This window comes from Elephas maximus, chromosome 3 (assembly GCF_024166365.1).
Source record: "Elephas maximus indicus isolate mEleMax1 chromosome 3, mEleMax1 primary haplotype, whole genome shotgun sequence".
In the NCBI taxonomy this organism is placed as follows: Eukaryota; Metazoa; Chordata; class Mammalia; order Proboscidea; family Elephantidae; genus Elephas; species Elephas maximus.
The window spans coordinates 7,081,456-7,095,245 of NC_064821.1; the positions used below are offsets into that span (position 1 = coordinate 7,081,456).

Genomic DNA, 13,790 nt, shown 5'->3' on the forward strand with positions numbered 1-13,790 from the left:
CTTGCAGGCCCTGAGGACCCCAGATGCTACTCAGCTCACTAGGATGCAAAACGTGAACTTGATGAACTCTATTGTGCCAGTTGACTGAGTTGTATCATAAACATTCTCATACAAGATTTTTTTTTGTGTGGGGTTATTTCCATTTATTTTGGGGTAAATACCTAGAAGTGGAACTGCTGGGTCATAGAGTAGATCTGTATGTTGGACTTCATAAGGAACTGTCCAGCAGCTTTCCAAAGTGGTGGTACCATTTTATACTCCCACCAGTAAGTATATCAGAGTTCCAGTTGCTCCGTGTCCTTGCCAACACTAGGAGTTGTCCAGCTTTTTAATTTTAGCCATTCTAGTGGCGTGTGGGGGTTTGAAACCTGTCTTGCATTCCTGAGATACATCCACTGGGTCTTGATGTACAATCCTTTCTATATATTGCTGAATTTGTTAATATTTCATTAAGGAGTTTTACATTTACGTTCGTGAGAGGTATTCACCTGTAATGTTCTCTTCTTGATGGCATATTTTGGTAGCACAGCTGAGCTCATAAAATGAGTTGAGAAGTGTGCCTTTCTTCTTTATTTTCTGAAAGATTTTATGTAAAATGTTTATGGTTTCATTCTTAAATGTTTTGTAGAAATGGCCAATTCTGGATTTTTCTTTATGGGAAGGTTTTTTAAATATGAATTTAATTTCTTTAAGAGCTAGAGAGCTATTCAAGCTTTCTATTTCTTTTGGAGTCAATTTTGGTGATTTGGATCTATGGTAGAATTTGTTTATTTCATCTGAGTTGTCATTTTATTGGCATAAATTTGCTTATACATTCCCCTGTTGAGCTGAAAGACTGGGATCTTTTAAAAGACCATGGTAGTATTTTCCTTTAATTTCTGACACTGGTAATTTGTGTTTTCCTGATTATTTTTATTGTTCAGTCTAGGTAGGTGTTTATCAGAGAACAAACTTCTGGCTTTGTTGATTTTCTGCACTGTTCTATATTTCATTTTCATGGAAAAATCTTTCTTCTTTCTAACAAGTTTGGCTTTAACCTGCTCTTCGTTTTTTATCTTCTTATGGGAGAGCCTAAATCATTCACCTTAAACCTTTTTTTTTTTTTTTTTTTTTTTGCTGTGAGCATCTAAAGCTGTAACTGTTCCTCTGAGCACCCCACAAATTGTGGTGTGTTGCATTTTATCTGGTTTATCCCATTCATCTCAAAGCGTTTTCTAGTTGCCCTTGTGATTCTCAGTATAGCTGTAATTTGCATTTCTCTGAGAGTGAAGAGGAAACCCTGGTGGCGTAGTGGTTTAGAGCTATGGCTGCTAACCGAAGGTCTGCTGTTTGAATCCACCGGGTCGCTTCTCGGAAACCCTAGAGGGCAGTTCTACTCTGTCTATAGGGTTGTCGTGAGTTAAAATCGAATTGAAGGCAACAGGTTTGTTTTTTTGGTAGAGAGTGAAGAGCCCAGACTTGTAACCTCTGTGGCCTCAATACCCTTCCAGAACTTTCCACCAGATTTCTGCCCCAAGTAAGTGCTGTGTGGTGGTGACAGGCTCTGGGCGCCTTGTCTTCCTCTGCTCTGCTCCCCTCCCCCTGCTGCTCTCCTCGGGCCTCCTGCTCTCCTGGGGCCTCCCCAGCTGGAACCCGGCCCTTTCTCAGAACTCTTGTTATTTTCCATTTGGACTTTGGAGTTCTGTTCCTGGTCCACTTCCTGATCTCCCCTGCTGGCCTCTGAGTGCCGCGAGGCTAGAACTCCTGTCCCGCATGTCCCTCCTCGTCTCCCCACAGAGCCATGTGGAGCACATGGTGCCTCGGGTGTCCTCCCTGTCTCCATTGACCCAATACGTGCAGGCACCTTATGACACAGGCCCCATCTCATCCCCAGAACTGTCACACGGGGCTGAACTGTAGCCGGCATTGTACAGACTTTGAGAAAACAAGCTTGGAGAGAAGGTCAAGTGGCCAGCTCAAGTTCATGCAGAGCCAGGGCAGAGTGGACCACCACACTGGGGTCTTCCACCACCGTGGTGCTGAGCCAGGGGAGGGCCGGTGTCCTGAGGCCAGCAACTTTTGGTCTTTCCAGATAGACGCTAGAACTCTCGGGGGCTGAGAGGGCGGCCAGCCCTGTGAGTGGCTTCAGACGTTGGCATGTGAGGAGGAGAATGCGTGGTCCTGGAACCAGGAGTGCTCCTCAAATCAGGGGCGCTTCTCAAATTGTGGGTGTACCTCAAATCAGGAGTGCTCCCCGAATTAGGGGTGCTCTCCATGGAGTCTTTTTCCATGGAGTGGAGCCCCAAGGCAGGGCAGGCCAAGTCCCCCTCACTTCCACCACAGAGTGGCCCCTGCCTGCCTGGGAGCTCAGTTTCCCGTTTCCTGTCTCCTTGCCTGAGGAGGGCTAGGCAGGACCGTGACCCCATGTCTGATCTCAGTCCCACAGAACAGCGAGAAGCTTCAGGAGAGCCCATGTATCTTTGCGTTGACGCCGAGGCAAGTGGAGCTGATCCGGAACTCCAGGTACCCTGGCAGCCTGGACCCTCCCCCTCCCCTGCCCCCACAGATGAAGGGCCCTGGGTGTGGGGGGTGGGGGAGGCTGGTTAGGAGGCCCACCGGTGACTGATGCTGGCACACTTGATGCCGATCCTGAACTGTCCAGAGCAGCAGTGGGGAGAGGGGAGCCAGTGTTCTGGAAAACCACGGCCTGTATGTGCTGGGCGGCCTGCGTGTGCTGGGCGGCCTGTGTGTGCTGGGCGATGGGCTTCAGGCGCTTTCAGAGGGAGATGGTTGCCCCCTGAGCAGGGCTTTTCTCTCTTGGCACTGCCAGCATAGAGTCCGGATCCTTCTCTGGGGTGGGGCCATCCTGTGCACTGTGGGGTGTTGAGGAGCACCCCTGGCCTCCACCTACTTGATGCCAGTGGCACCTCCTCCCCAGTCGTGACAACCACTAATGTCCCCCCGACAGCGCCCAGTGTCCCCTGGGGGCAGAATTGCCCCAGATGAGAACCCCTGGGTTAGAAGCTTCCTCTGACCCCCCAGAGACTCCATGTCCCATAATCATCTGAACTATTGACGTCCTCGGATGCTGAGAGAGAGGGACCAAAAAAAAAAAAAAAAAAAGCCATTGCTGTTGAGCCGATTCTGACTTATGGCGACCTTCTAGGACAGAGTAGAGCTGCCCCATGAGGTTCCCAAGCAGCGGCTGGTGGATTCAAACTGCCGACCTTTGGTTAGCAGCCGAGTTCTTAACTACTGCGCCACTGCTCTGAGGGGGACAGAGAGAGGAGGGGAATCACCTGGGAGTGGCCTCAGCTGCCCCTAGGGGAAGGGTCCACGTGGCTGCTGGACACCTCCCTCCTGGCCCCTCTCTCCACAGAGAGCTGCAGCCGGGGGTCAGAGCTGTGCAGGTCGTGCTCAGGTAAGCACAGGTGTGCGTGCCCCTGAGGGCCCTAGGCCGCTCTGCCTCCTTCCTTGTGGATGGTCCCGTGCCACCTTTGCCCCCTGCCCTGGGTGGCCTACGCCCTTCTTCCTGCCCTGAACATGCCACGGGCAACCCTCAGATCCTCCAGCATCAAGACACCTGAGCCCAGCCCCAGCCCATATGCTCCATGGCCCCTCCAGCCACCCTCCCTGCAGTGGCCTAGCATTGTCATCTCTGCTCGTGCCCTCAAGGCCTTGTGGCCCTCGCTGTCCTTGCAGAATCTGCTACTCAGACACCAGCTGCCCTCAGGAGGACCAGTACCCACCCAACATTGCCGTCAAGGTCAACCACAGCTACTGCTCAGTCCCGGTGAGTCTGCCTGCCTGGCTGGAATGTGCCGGAATCGGCGTTTACGGAGTCCTTAGGTCTGCTGGAGTGGGAGGCTTTGGCTGCGGGGTGGGGGGCCGGGGGCTGTTCTGAAAGCCAGCGTGCCTGCTGGCGAGCAGCCCCCCTCCAGTGGAGTGAGCTGGTGTGCGCCTCATCCCAGGGCTACTACCCCTCCAACAAGCCAGGCGTGGAGCCCAAGAGGCCCTGCCGGCCCATCAACCTCACCCACCTCATGTACCTGTCGTCTGCCACCAACCGCATCACTGTCACCTGGGGCAACTACGGCAAGGTGAGTGCGCTGCTGCCCGGCCTCCCCCCAGCCCAGCCCACGGGCCCCCTGCCGCCCATCCCTGATGCTCTCCTCTGCCTCCAGAGCTACTCCGTGGCCCTGTACCTGGTGCGGCAGCTGACCTCCTCAGAACTGTTGCAGCGGTTGAAAACCATCGGGGTCAAGCACCCGGAGCTATGCAAGGCGCTGGGTAAGCGCACGGCCCTGTTGCGCCTGTGATGGGCAGTCACGGCTTGGGCCCTGCTGACCATCCCTTTGTGGGGCGTAGGGTGCTGGCCTGGCTCACGAGAGCTGATATCTGGGGTGGGGAGGGGCTGCTGTGGACTCAGGATTCCCAGGGTCACAGTTGTGGGACCCCGGGACTGTCGCCAACATGCCCCAGGGCAACACCTGCATGGGGAGGTGCTGAGACGCTCATGTGGCTGGGCGGTCAGGGGTGGTCTCTGGAGGAGACAGGAGGAAGGCAAGTGCGTGGCAAGTGCGAAGGCCCTGAGGCAGGGACGGCATGGTGGGTTCAGAGACCTGTGGGGACAGAGGCGGAGCGAGAGGCGGGTGGGACCACTGTCAGTGCTGTTTGGTTGGGGCCTTGTTCAGCGCCGGAAGGCTGAGAGTGGAAGAAGGGCCTAGGGGAATTGGTGTTCTCGAGGCCCAGACCCGTGCTGCCTGGCTGGGCACCGTGGTAATAGAGTGGCCACTGGGGACCTCAGTGTGCATGTCTGTGAACTGCAGTGGTGCAGGACCTGCCTTGCCTTGCCCATAAGGAAAGAGACACACGACAGTGTGGTGTCAGTGGGTGGGCCCTCGGGGTGCAGTTCTGGACAGGCAGCTGGAGCCAACGGCTCTGGGCCCCAGGAACCTCTGGGCCAGTCCCACCAACTTAAGCACATGTGGCCTCAGGCCGGCAGCTTCCACCTTTGAGCCTTGGAAACCAGGCCCTCCCAGTTGGCCAGTGTGAACCCGAAGGAAGCGCCACGTGTGACGGGGAGGCCCTGGTGGTTACCCACTGCATGGATTCCCCCAAAGGCTGTGAGCTGATGGCCACCTGCTTGTGGCTGCCGTGTCCTGCTCCTGGCCCGGCGTGGCCCCCCAAGTCCCATTATCCCTGGTTCGGCCAGGAGTTCTCCCTCGGGGGCCCTAGGGGGTGACCTCTGACCACACCCACCTGAGACTGGCCGGCCCTGGCGATGGGGACATGGGAACACAGAACAGCAGGGTTAGGGCTCCTCCTCCCTCTCCCCTCGAAGGGCCCTTTCTTCAGCCCCCACCTGCTGGTCCACCCGGGGACAATGGCAGTCTTGACCAGCGGGGGCGGGCTCCCTGTGTGTCCGCAGGCCTGACTGGCCAGGTGGCAGCCAGTATAGTCGTGGTTGGGCAGGGCTGACCTGAGCCCTGCAGGCCCACAGTCAGGCTGTGGGTCCGGTTCTCTTGAGAGCCTGGCTTAAGTCCTCCTCAACCAGCCAGGGCCAAGGGCAGCGGCCTGGAGCCCTGTGTTGCCACTGCCTCCTAGTACCTTCCAGGATGGGAGGGTTGGCAGTCCTCTCTGGACAGGCCCCAGGCTGTCCTTCCACAGCCTGCCCCAGACCTGGAGTCTCCGCACCGCCATCTCTCTCCACTCACAACCAGGAAGTCCTGTTCTTTGTCTTGCTGGCACCCTGCTGCGCACATTTGTCTGTTAGAGGAGAAAGGGCCAGGCCTGCCAGGGAAACCCAGTGAGCTGCCCAGGATCTTTTTGATGTGGTCAAGGCCTATGGGTCCACCATTAGCACTTGTTAAACAGAAAGCAGGAGCCAAGGGGTATACAGTAGTTCGTACTCAGATGTGAATGACTGCCGTGACTTTGGTCTGGTGCAGGCGGAGGTGCAGAAAGAGGAGGCAGAAGTGCTGAGGGACCAGGAATTGTGGGCTGAAGGGTGGGGGAGTGGGCAGTGACCATGGGGAAGGCCATGAGGGGCCATGTGTGTGGGGAGCAGCAGCCATGAGGGGGCCGTAGGGGGTGGGGCTGAGGGGTGGCACCCTTCCCACTCAGGGTGTTTCACCCGTGGCCCTCGTGGCCCTCTGCGGGGGCCCGACCTGTGCATCTCGTAGTCCTGGAAGTACCTTTGGTCTGGGAGGTGGATGTCAGGGCGTAATATGGACTGTTTCCCGCCTGCGGACTGGGGTGTGGGCAGCTCCCGCCTCACCAGACGCCGCAGGGGATGCGGGCAGGTAGGGCGTTCCAGTGGGCATCTCAGCCCAGCCACAGCCCCTCCATCCCCCAACTCCTAACCGTGCCCGCCCCCTTCTCCACAGTCAAAGAGAAGCTGCGTCTGGACCCAGACAGTGAGATTGCCACCACCGGTGTGCGGGTCTCCCTCATCTGCCCGGTGAGTGGCGGTAGCATCCCTAAGAGTGAGCCCCCACCACCTCAGCCCCTTGGCTCTCTTCCCCCACCCAGCAACTCCCTGGCCCTTGTGCCCCCAACCCCTGCCCACCCCGCCGGGCAGCGTGCTCAGCGGTCTGCAGGCCCGCTGAGGGCAGGGACGGTCATGCCTTCGTCCCCGCGGTGTCCCTCATGGTCCAGCAGGGGCCCAGGGCTGGGGGCGCTACAGAGCAGCAGCCTGTCACACTCAACCCCCCACAGCTGGTGAAGATGCGGCTGTCGGTGCCCTGCCGGGCAGAGACCTGCGCCCACTTGCAGTGCTTCGACGCCGTCTTCTACCTCCAGATGAATGAGAAGAAGCCCACCTGGATGTGCCCCGTGTGCGACAAGCCGGCCCCCTACGACCAGCTCATCATTGATGGGTGAGTGCCAGGGGCCGGCCCCACCTCTCTGGGCCCTTCTGTAGAAGAAAGGATGCAGACAAGCCCTGAGGTTCCTGTTGCCTCTGGCTTTTTAGAGATTGTGGCTGGTTCCACAGTGCGGCCTGAGTGTACTCAGCAGTGTCAGACGGCATAGCGCCACTGAGCTCGGGAGGCCCTGAGTGACCAGAGAGACGGTTGCTTCCTGCAGGGTATACCAGCGCCTCCACTGAGCAGGAGGCAGCCGTGTGGCTCAGGGTCCAGAGGTGGGCCTGGACTTCGGTTTCCGTCGTCGTTCCCTGTTACCTCAACCTCGTAGTCACCTCCGAATCTCAGTGCCCGCCCGTGGAAAATGGGGACTACCAGAGCCCTGGCCACAAGGGGTTGCTGCACGGATTTGGGCGCTCCTTCCCGGGCAGTGTCCGTGAAGAAAGCACTCAGGCTTAGTCTTTGCTCCAGGCAGGAAGGACAGAAGTCTCCCCAAAGCTCTGGCTGCAGTTGGTCATCCCCTCCCGTGGTGGTGCCAGAGGGGAACTTCCCTCGAGTTTTAGGTTTCCAGAAACTGGACTCCACTGTCCACAGCACCTGACTCGGCTCCTGCCAGGCCTGGCCACACCCGTCTCTTGTACCTGAGCCACTGGGTGGGAGCATGGGTGGCCTACCTGGGCAGCAGCAGACACATTCCTGACCGCCATGTGGCGCTGTTGGCCCCATCCTTGGCCCCCAGAGGACCCGAGACTCAGGTACAGGGAGCACATGGGCCACGGGAGTAGAAGGCTCCTTCAGCCTGCAGGGTGACTCAGTTGTGGCAACATCGGTCTGTGCCAACATTCGCGCCCTCGTCTGTGCCCAGCACATGGCGCGCAGGGTCTTGCCAAGCCTGCCCTCACGGCCGTCCCAGGAGGTGACCATCCCTCTTCACAGATGAGGAGACTGAGCCTCGGGGGCAGCCACCAGCCAGGGCCCCCAGCTTGCAGGACTTGAACCCAGGCCTGGTCAGCCCTGAGCCTGGTCCCCTCCCTGGAAGGGCCCAGCCGCTACCCTGCGCTGCCCAGCCTCGGGTGGTGTGAGGAGGCCCCTTGGGCCGGGCACTTGGGATGGGCCTGAATGGCTGCTCTGTTCTCGGCCTGGCAGCTGCATGGCCCGCGCACCCTCCCCCACGCATGCCAGCATTAGGCACTCAGCTGTGGTGATGGCTGCCCTGACGGCTTGAGAGGCTGGGGCTAGGACTGGGACAGGGCTGTGCCCCACAAAGAGGCCTGGGCAGCCAGGGAGGCTTCCTGGAGGAGGCGTCCTGGGTTCACACGAGTGTCCCTCAAATCTCCTAAAGGACTGTACCGTGGACCCTTGGGGTATGGAGGCAGAGAGCCTAGGCTATGTGCGGGAGCAGGGAGAGGGCCAGGCGAGCAGGGCTTAGAGGGTGGGTAGGAGTTTTCCAGGTGGGAGGGGCGTTGCAGGCACAGGTGACCTTGAGGGGCTGGGTGACCCTGGGGGTGGAGTCTGAGCAGGGTGGGGCTGCCAGGCTGGGAGGGGCCTTGGGTCCAGAACCTGAGAACCTTGATTGAGGCGGGGAAACACCTGGAGGCAGGCGGGCCTTTGCAGTGAAATGTCAGAACCCAGGTGGGCCTGGCATGGGTATGGCCTGGGCACTGGTCTGTTCAGTCCTCACACCCGTACAGCCACAGGGGACCATGGGCTGCCCTGTCCTGTGGGTGGGGAGGCTGAGGAGGGGTGGGGCTGGAACCTAGGCAAACAGACAAGGCCCTGGCCTGGTGCCTCCGCCTCGCGTGGTCTAAGGCCGCTCGCCTCTTCCCTGGGCCTCAGTGTCCCCATGGTTAATGGCGCTGACGGTGCCATTGCATGCTTATTGGGTGGGACCAGCACCCAATGGGCGCCAGTGGACAAGGCCCACCGGGAGTGAGGCTACCTTGTCCTGGTCCCATTCTCCCCTCCCCCGAGCCTCAGCTTCTTCATCTGCCAGGTGGGTGGTGTGCCCAGATGCTGTGGTCACAAGATCCTGAAGACCACCCAGGTCCCCCACCTAGCTTCACGCTGGTCTGCATCCTGGAGCAGTCACCTCTTGGGTACCTGTGTCCTGCCTGTAGAAACGGGAACAGTGGGGGAGGGGGCAGGCACAGGACTCCCGGCCTGGTGGTTGGAGCTGCTCTGTGGGGGTTGGGCAGGACCTGCCTGGGGTGCTGCCCTGGGGAACCCCAGCCTGTGCTCGCAGGAGCTTTTGGCAAGCAGCCAACAGGTGTTCCAGGGCAGCATGCAGGGTGGGGGGACATGGCGCCTGGCCTCAGCCCCCTGGGCCTGCCCGTGGGTGTGCTTCTGAAGCTGCTGTGCAGAGTGGCAGTGAAGGGCACTTGACACGGGCAGGCCGAGCCTGGAGCAGCCTCCACCCTCCTGGTCCCCAGGCTCCTCTCCAAGATCCTGAGCGAGTGCGAGGACGCAGACGAGATCGAGTTCCTGGCGGATGGCTCGTGGTGTCCCATCCGCGCCGAGAAGGAGCGCAGCTGCAGCCCCCAGTGCCCCATCCTGGTCCTCGGTGAGTCCCCATCCGTGCCCCGGGACTCGGTCCTCCGTGATCCAGGTCCCTGTGGCTGGAGACGTCTGTGTCTGAGCTCAGGTCCTGCAGCTATCGTTCTTATAAAACATGGCCAGGAAGAGAGGGTCCCCCAGACCCTCGTCTGCACATGTCCACAGCTTCCTCCCTTCCCCAGCCTCCCGTCCACAGGGTGCATGGTGCCCCCATCTACAGCCTCCTCCCATCCATAGCCTCCCCCCATCCACAGTCTCCTCCTGTCCACAGCCTCCCCCATCCACAGCATCCATGGTCCTCCCATCCACAGGGTCCATGGTGCCCACGTCCACAATCTCCCCCCATCCAGGGTCCTCCCCAGTTCACATTTGGGGGTGGCTATAGCAGGTTGTAACTGGAATCAGGTTGGAGGCACGGGCTGGACCTGGAATTCTCTTGGCGCGTTCCTTTGTTGAGCGTCTACTGTGTGCTGCCCTGTGCAGGGCACCGGAAACCCGATGTCTGGCCTGACGCAGCCTGCCCTCCTGGGGCCTGTGCTTGGTGAGGTAGACAAGATGTTCCAGGGTGTTCCGGCCTTGTCTGCCCGCTCTGGGTTAGCTGCAGACCTGAGGACTGCCCCATTCTTGTCCCCCGCAGGCACATCTGACACCAACGGGCTCCTCTCTGCCCCCAACATCAATGGAGGTGGTGGCGTTGGCAGCGCAGCCAGTGGCAGCAGCGGCGGGGGCAGCGCAGCCAGCGGTGTGGAGAACGGGAAGCCAGGTGCCGACGTGGTGGACCTCACGCTGGACAGCTCGTCCTCCTCGGAGGATGAGGAGGAGGAGGAGGAAGATGAGGAGGACGAGGATGAGGAGGGCCCCCGGCCCAAGCGTCGCTGCCCCTTCCAGAAGGGCCTGGTGTCAGCCTGCTGACCGCCCTGCAGACGCTCGACTTTCCTGGTGCTGACCGCGTGGAGGGCGCAGGCGGCCTATGCCGGAGGAGGCGCCGTTTCGTTCGCTTTTCCCTGTCCTTCCTTTTGTTTCCTGGCCCAACCCCGGCTCCCGGCGCCTGTAGCTCTGGACTCCCAGCGGAGGATTAAAAAAGTCAAATGACAGAAAAGTTTTTAAAAAGTACAAAAGAAAGGAAAAATGAAACAAACACAAAATCAAACTCTTCGAAACAAGGCGAACTGCCCTCCAGCTGATTCCCTGGTTGGAGCTTCCGCCTGAAGACTGGAGCAGGCAGGGACCTTCCCGATGCCCCTCGGCTGTCACCACCACCTCCAGAGCCGTCTGTCCTTTCCGACGACCATTCCAGCTGGTGCAGGGGGACCCGGGCTGCAGGTTGGGAGGCAGGCGCCCTCCAGCTACAGCCGCGTCTTCGTCGTCCCCCGGTTCCTTTGCTTTCTTTCTCTCTGCAGACGTGTCCCCTTGCCCAGAACTCCTCGCAAGCAGCGAGCCGTTTTAACCAAGAAGCCATGGAGTGGGGGGAGGAGGCGGGTGGGATTGGGAGGTGACGAGTGGGTGGTGGGGTGGGCAGGGGGGATCTAGCCACAGATGTGTTGTATTTTTTTGAAAGTGCAATAACTCGGTCTTTCGTAGCCCCAGCGTGTGGCCAGGCCTCCCCATGGAAGGTGGGGGCCCTGTGGGGTGGCACCACGTGGCGTGGGGGGGGGTCTCAGTTTTCTAGCCAGCTACCTCGGTAACTCCAATTCAGGTTAACTTCCCTACGGAACAGTGCAGACACCCCCTGATGGCGCTGCCATTGCCACCATTGGCCGGGTCACCTGCAGGTGGACAGGCGGTCACTTGGCCACAGCAGTGGCCGCTCCGCGAGGGGCAGCAGGGACTCCCTCCTCTCTCTCTCTCCACTTGGGTTACTTCCTTTTCGTTCTTGCTCTTGGGTTTTCAGACGGGTACGAGGCTTGCTCGGCGCCCCCTCCCCGGGGCCTCGCCCTTGTCTTCCAGCAGGACCAGGCCAGCCTGGCATCGGGAGTCCCTCTGCACTGCTCCTCTGGGGTCCCCAGCCTCGGGCCTCCAGGACCCCGTGATTGGGTGCCAGCCCCCCACCCAGCCACTGCACCCCAGGAGGCACGGGAGCAGGACGCGGCTTCCTCGGACTTCCCGACGGCCCCTGCCCACCGTTTTGATTTGCTTTGCTCTTTCTCTGCCCGCCACTCCCGACCCCAAGACCGGTTTCCTCTGCCAACTGTACCCTTCTAGTCAGGAAGCAATACCATTTCAGGTCTCGAGAAGAAGGGAACTGGAACCTGGCGGAGGGCAAACTCGGTCTTGGTATAAACTGGGCGGCGCAGGCCGGCCCCCGCCCGCCTGCCCAGGCAGCTGAGGGCCGCTGTTTTCTAATATTTGTATTCTAATTTAATTGTTTTTTAAAAATGCAAATAAAAACGGTCACGGCGAAGCCAGCAAGGTGTGGCTCCTCTGCCTTTTCGTTGTACAGCCTCGGGGTCAGCGGCCCCTGAGGGGGTTGTCCTATGTTCAGTCTTTGCCTTTGCTGTGCAGGGTTGAGGATTCAGAAGGGTACAGCGCTGTCCAGGGAGAAGGAGCCTGCTTTGTACCAGCTGAGACCAGTGTATGTCTGCTGGGCTGGGAGCCCAGAGAGCTGGCTCAGGCCGGCACCAGGATTGCCCCGCCTCCCCGGGTGGTCAAGATGCTGTACAAATGGCCGCAGGTTCATGAAAAGATGCTTAGTGTCGTTAGCATCAGGTAAATGAAATCAGAGTCACGGTGAGGTGCCACTTTGCCTCCACTAGGATGGCCATAATCAAAAAGACGTTAACAAGCGTTGGCCAGGGTGTGGAGAAACTGGAACCCTTCTGCATTGCCGCGGGATATAAAGTGGTGCAGCTACTTTGGGAAATGGTTTTTTATTTAAAGGGTTAAACAGTTACCATGTTGGGTACCGTGGAGTTGGTTCCGACTCACAGTGAGCCCATGTGACAGTAGAATTGTCCCATAGAGTTTCTGGGCTGTAATCTTTCTGGATCGCCAGGTTTTTCTCCTACGGAGCTGCTGGGTGGCTTCGAACTGCCAACCTTTCACTTAGCTACTTAGTGCTTAACCATTGTACCACCAGGCCCCTTAGTTACCTACTGTATGGCCCAGAAATCCTGCTCCTGGGGGTACACCCAAAAGAATTGCAAGCAGGGACTCAAACAGATAACTTGTAAGCAGTGTTCATTGCAGCACTGTTCACGGTAACTGAAAAGTAGAAACAATCCAAGCGTCCATTAACAGATGAGTGGATAGTGTGGCCCATCCGTACAGTGCAATCTTCAGCCATAAAGAGCAGTGAAGTCCCGATGCATGCTCTGACATGGAGGAACCGTGAAAACATGCTAAGTGAAAGAAGAGCAACACAAAAGGACACGTAGTTCGAGATACTGTTTATAGGAACTGTCCAGAGAGACAAATCCATAGAGACAGAAAGTAGATCAGTGGTTGCTTAGGGCTGAAGGACAACCATGAGTGACCACCAATGGGTACAGGGTTCCTTTTTTTTATTTACTCTTTTGGGGGAGGGAGTTCTTTATGAGGCAAGGAAAATGTTCTAGAATCAGACTGGTGCTGGCTGTGCACCTCTGAACGTACGGGTAGTTGCCAACTTATGACAGCCTTCTTTTCCAATATCTCCGTCGTAAGTCGGTTATGACATTAAGTCAAATACCTAATTTTTTTTTTAAGTTTTCATTAGTACTGCCTTTTTTTTTATCAGTATCTTTATAAATCCAGTCTTTGGGGTTGAAAACATTACATATAAACTTACAGATATGTTTTAACATTGTATGTAGTACACATTACTAACGATCAGATGTACAAAAAAAGAAGGGACAGTTGGTCATAACTGAATATATCGTAAGCTGGGGATTACCTGTACGAAAAGGCATTGATTCCTCACTGAAGTAGATGGATTTTAAGGTATCTGAGGTCTAGCTCAATTGGAAACAAAACATGCCCCATCGTTGAGAGGCTGTGGGGGTGAAGAGGCCCCCTCGCATGGGATGGGTGCTCCTACCCTGGTTCTCGATCCAGAGGCCTCTGATGTCCCGTGACCTCAGCTTCCAACGCCATGTGACCTCCACCTGGCCTCTGGTGTTCTCGGGACCAGGGGTGGGATGGCAGGTTCAGGAGGGGTCCTCGGTGGATACAGGACAAGCAGTCAGGGCCCAGGCCTGACCCACTGCCCTCTGCCCAAGCCCACTGTTGAAGACCAGGGTTTCTGTCTTCAGTTGGCATGTGGCCTCTCTGAGCCATGACAGCTAGCCCAGCAGGGGAAGAGGAGGGACTTTGTCTCCAAACCCTGGTCCCAATTCACAGAGGAGGAAACAGGGGTTCCTAGTGGACCCTATTCCCCTTGGGGTGGGTGGGCCGCCATGATACTGGGTTGCCGTG

General features: G+C 57.9%; 1 protein-coding gene across 3 annotated transcripts in view; it reads left to right on the plus strand.

The window, feature by feature from the left end:
- The window catches only part of PIAS4 (protein inhibitor of activated STAT 4), a 32,457-nt gene extending 21,583 nt beyond the window's left edge, over positions 1-10,874 (plus strand). For all 3 annotated transcript variants that reach the window (XM_049876425.1, XM_049876426.1, XM_049876424.1), the window contains 9 exons: positions 2,418-2,502; positions 3,359-3,400; positions 3,682-3,772; positions 3,951-4,079; positions 4,164-4,269; positions 6,369-6,442; positions 6,700-6,860; positions 9,275-9,405; positions 10,036-10,874. In XM_049876425.1, the coding sequence (XP_049732382.1) occupies positions 2,418-2,502; positions 3,359-3,400; positions 3,682-3,772; positions 3,951-4,079; positions 4,164-4,269; positions 6,369-6,442; positions 6,700-6,860; positions 9,275-9,405; positions 10,036-10,310 (1,094 nt within the window). In that variant the 3' untranslated portion in view covers positions 10,311-10,874. The remainder of the gene's footprint in view (positions 1-2,417; positions 2,503-3,358; positions 3,401-3,681; positions 3,773-3,950; positions 4,080-4,163; positions 4,270-6,368; positions 6,443-6,699; positions 6,861-9,274; positions 9,406-10,035) is intronic.
- The last annotated feature ends 2,916 nt before the right edge of the window (positions 10,875-13,790 follow it).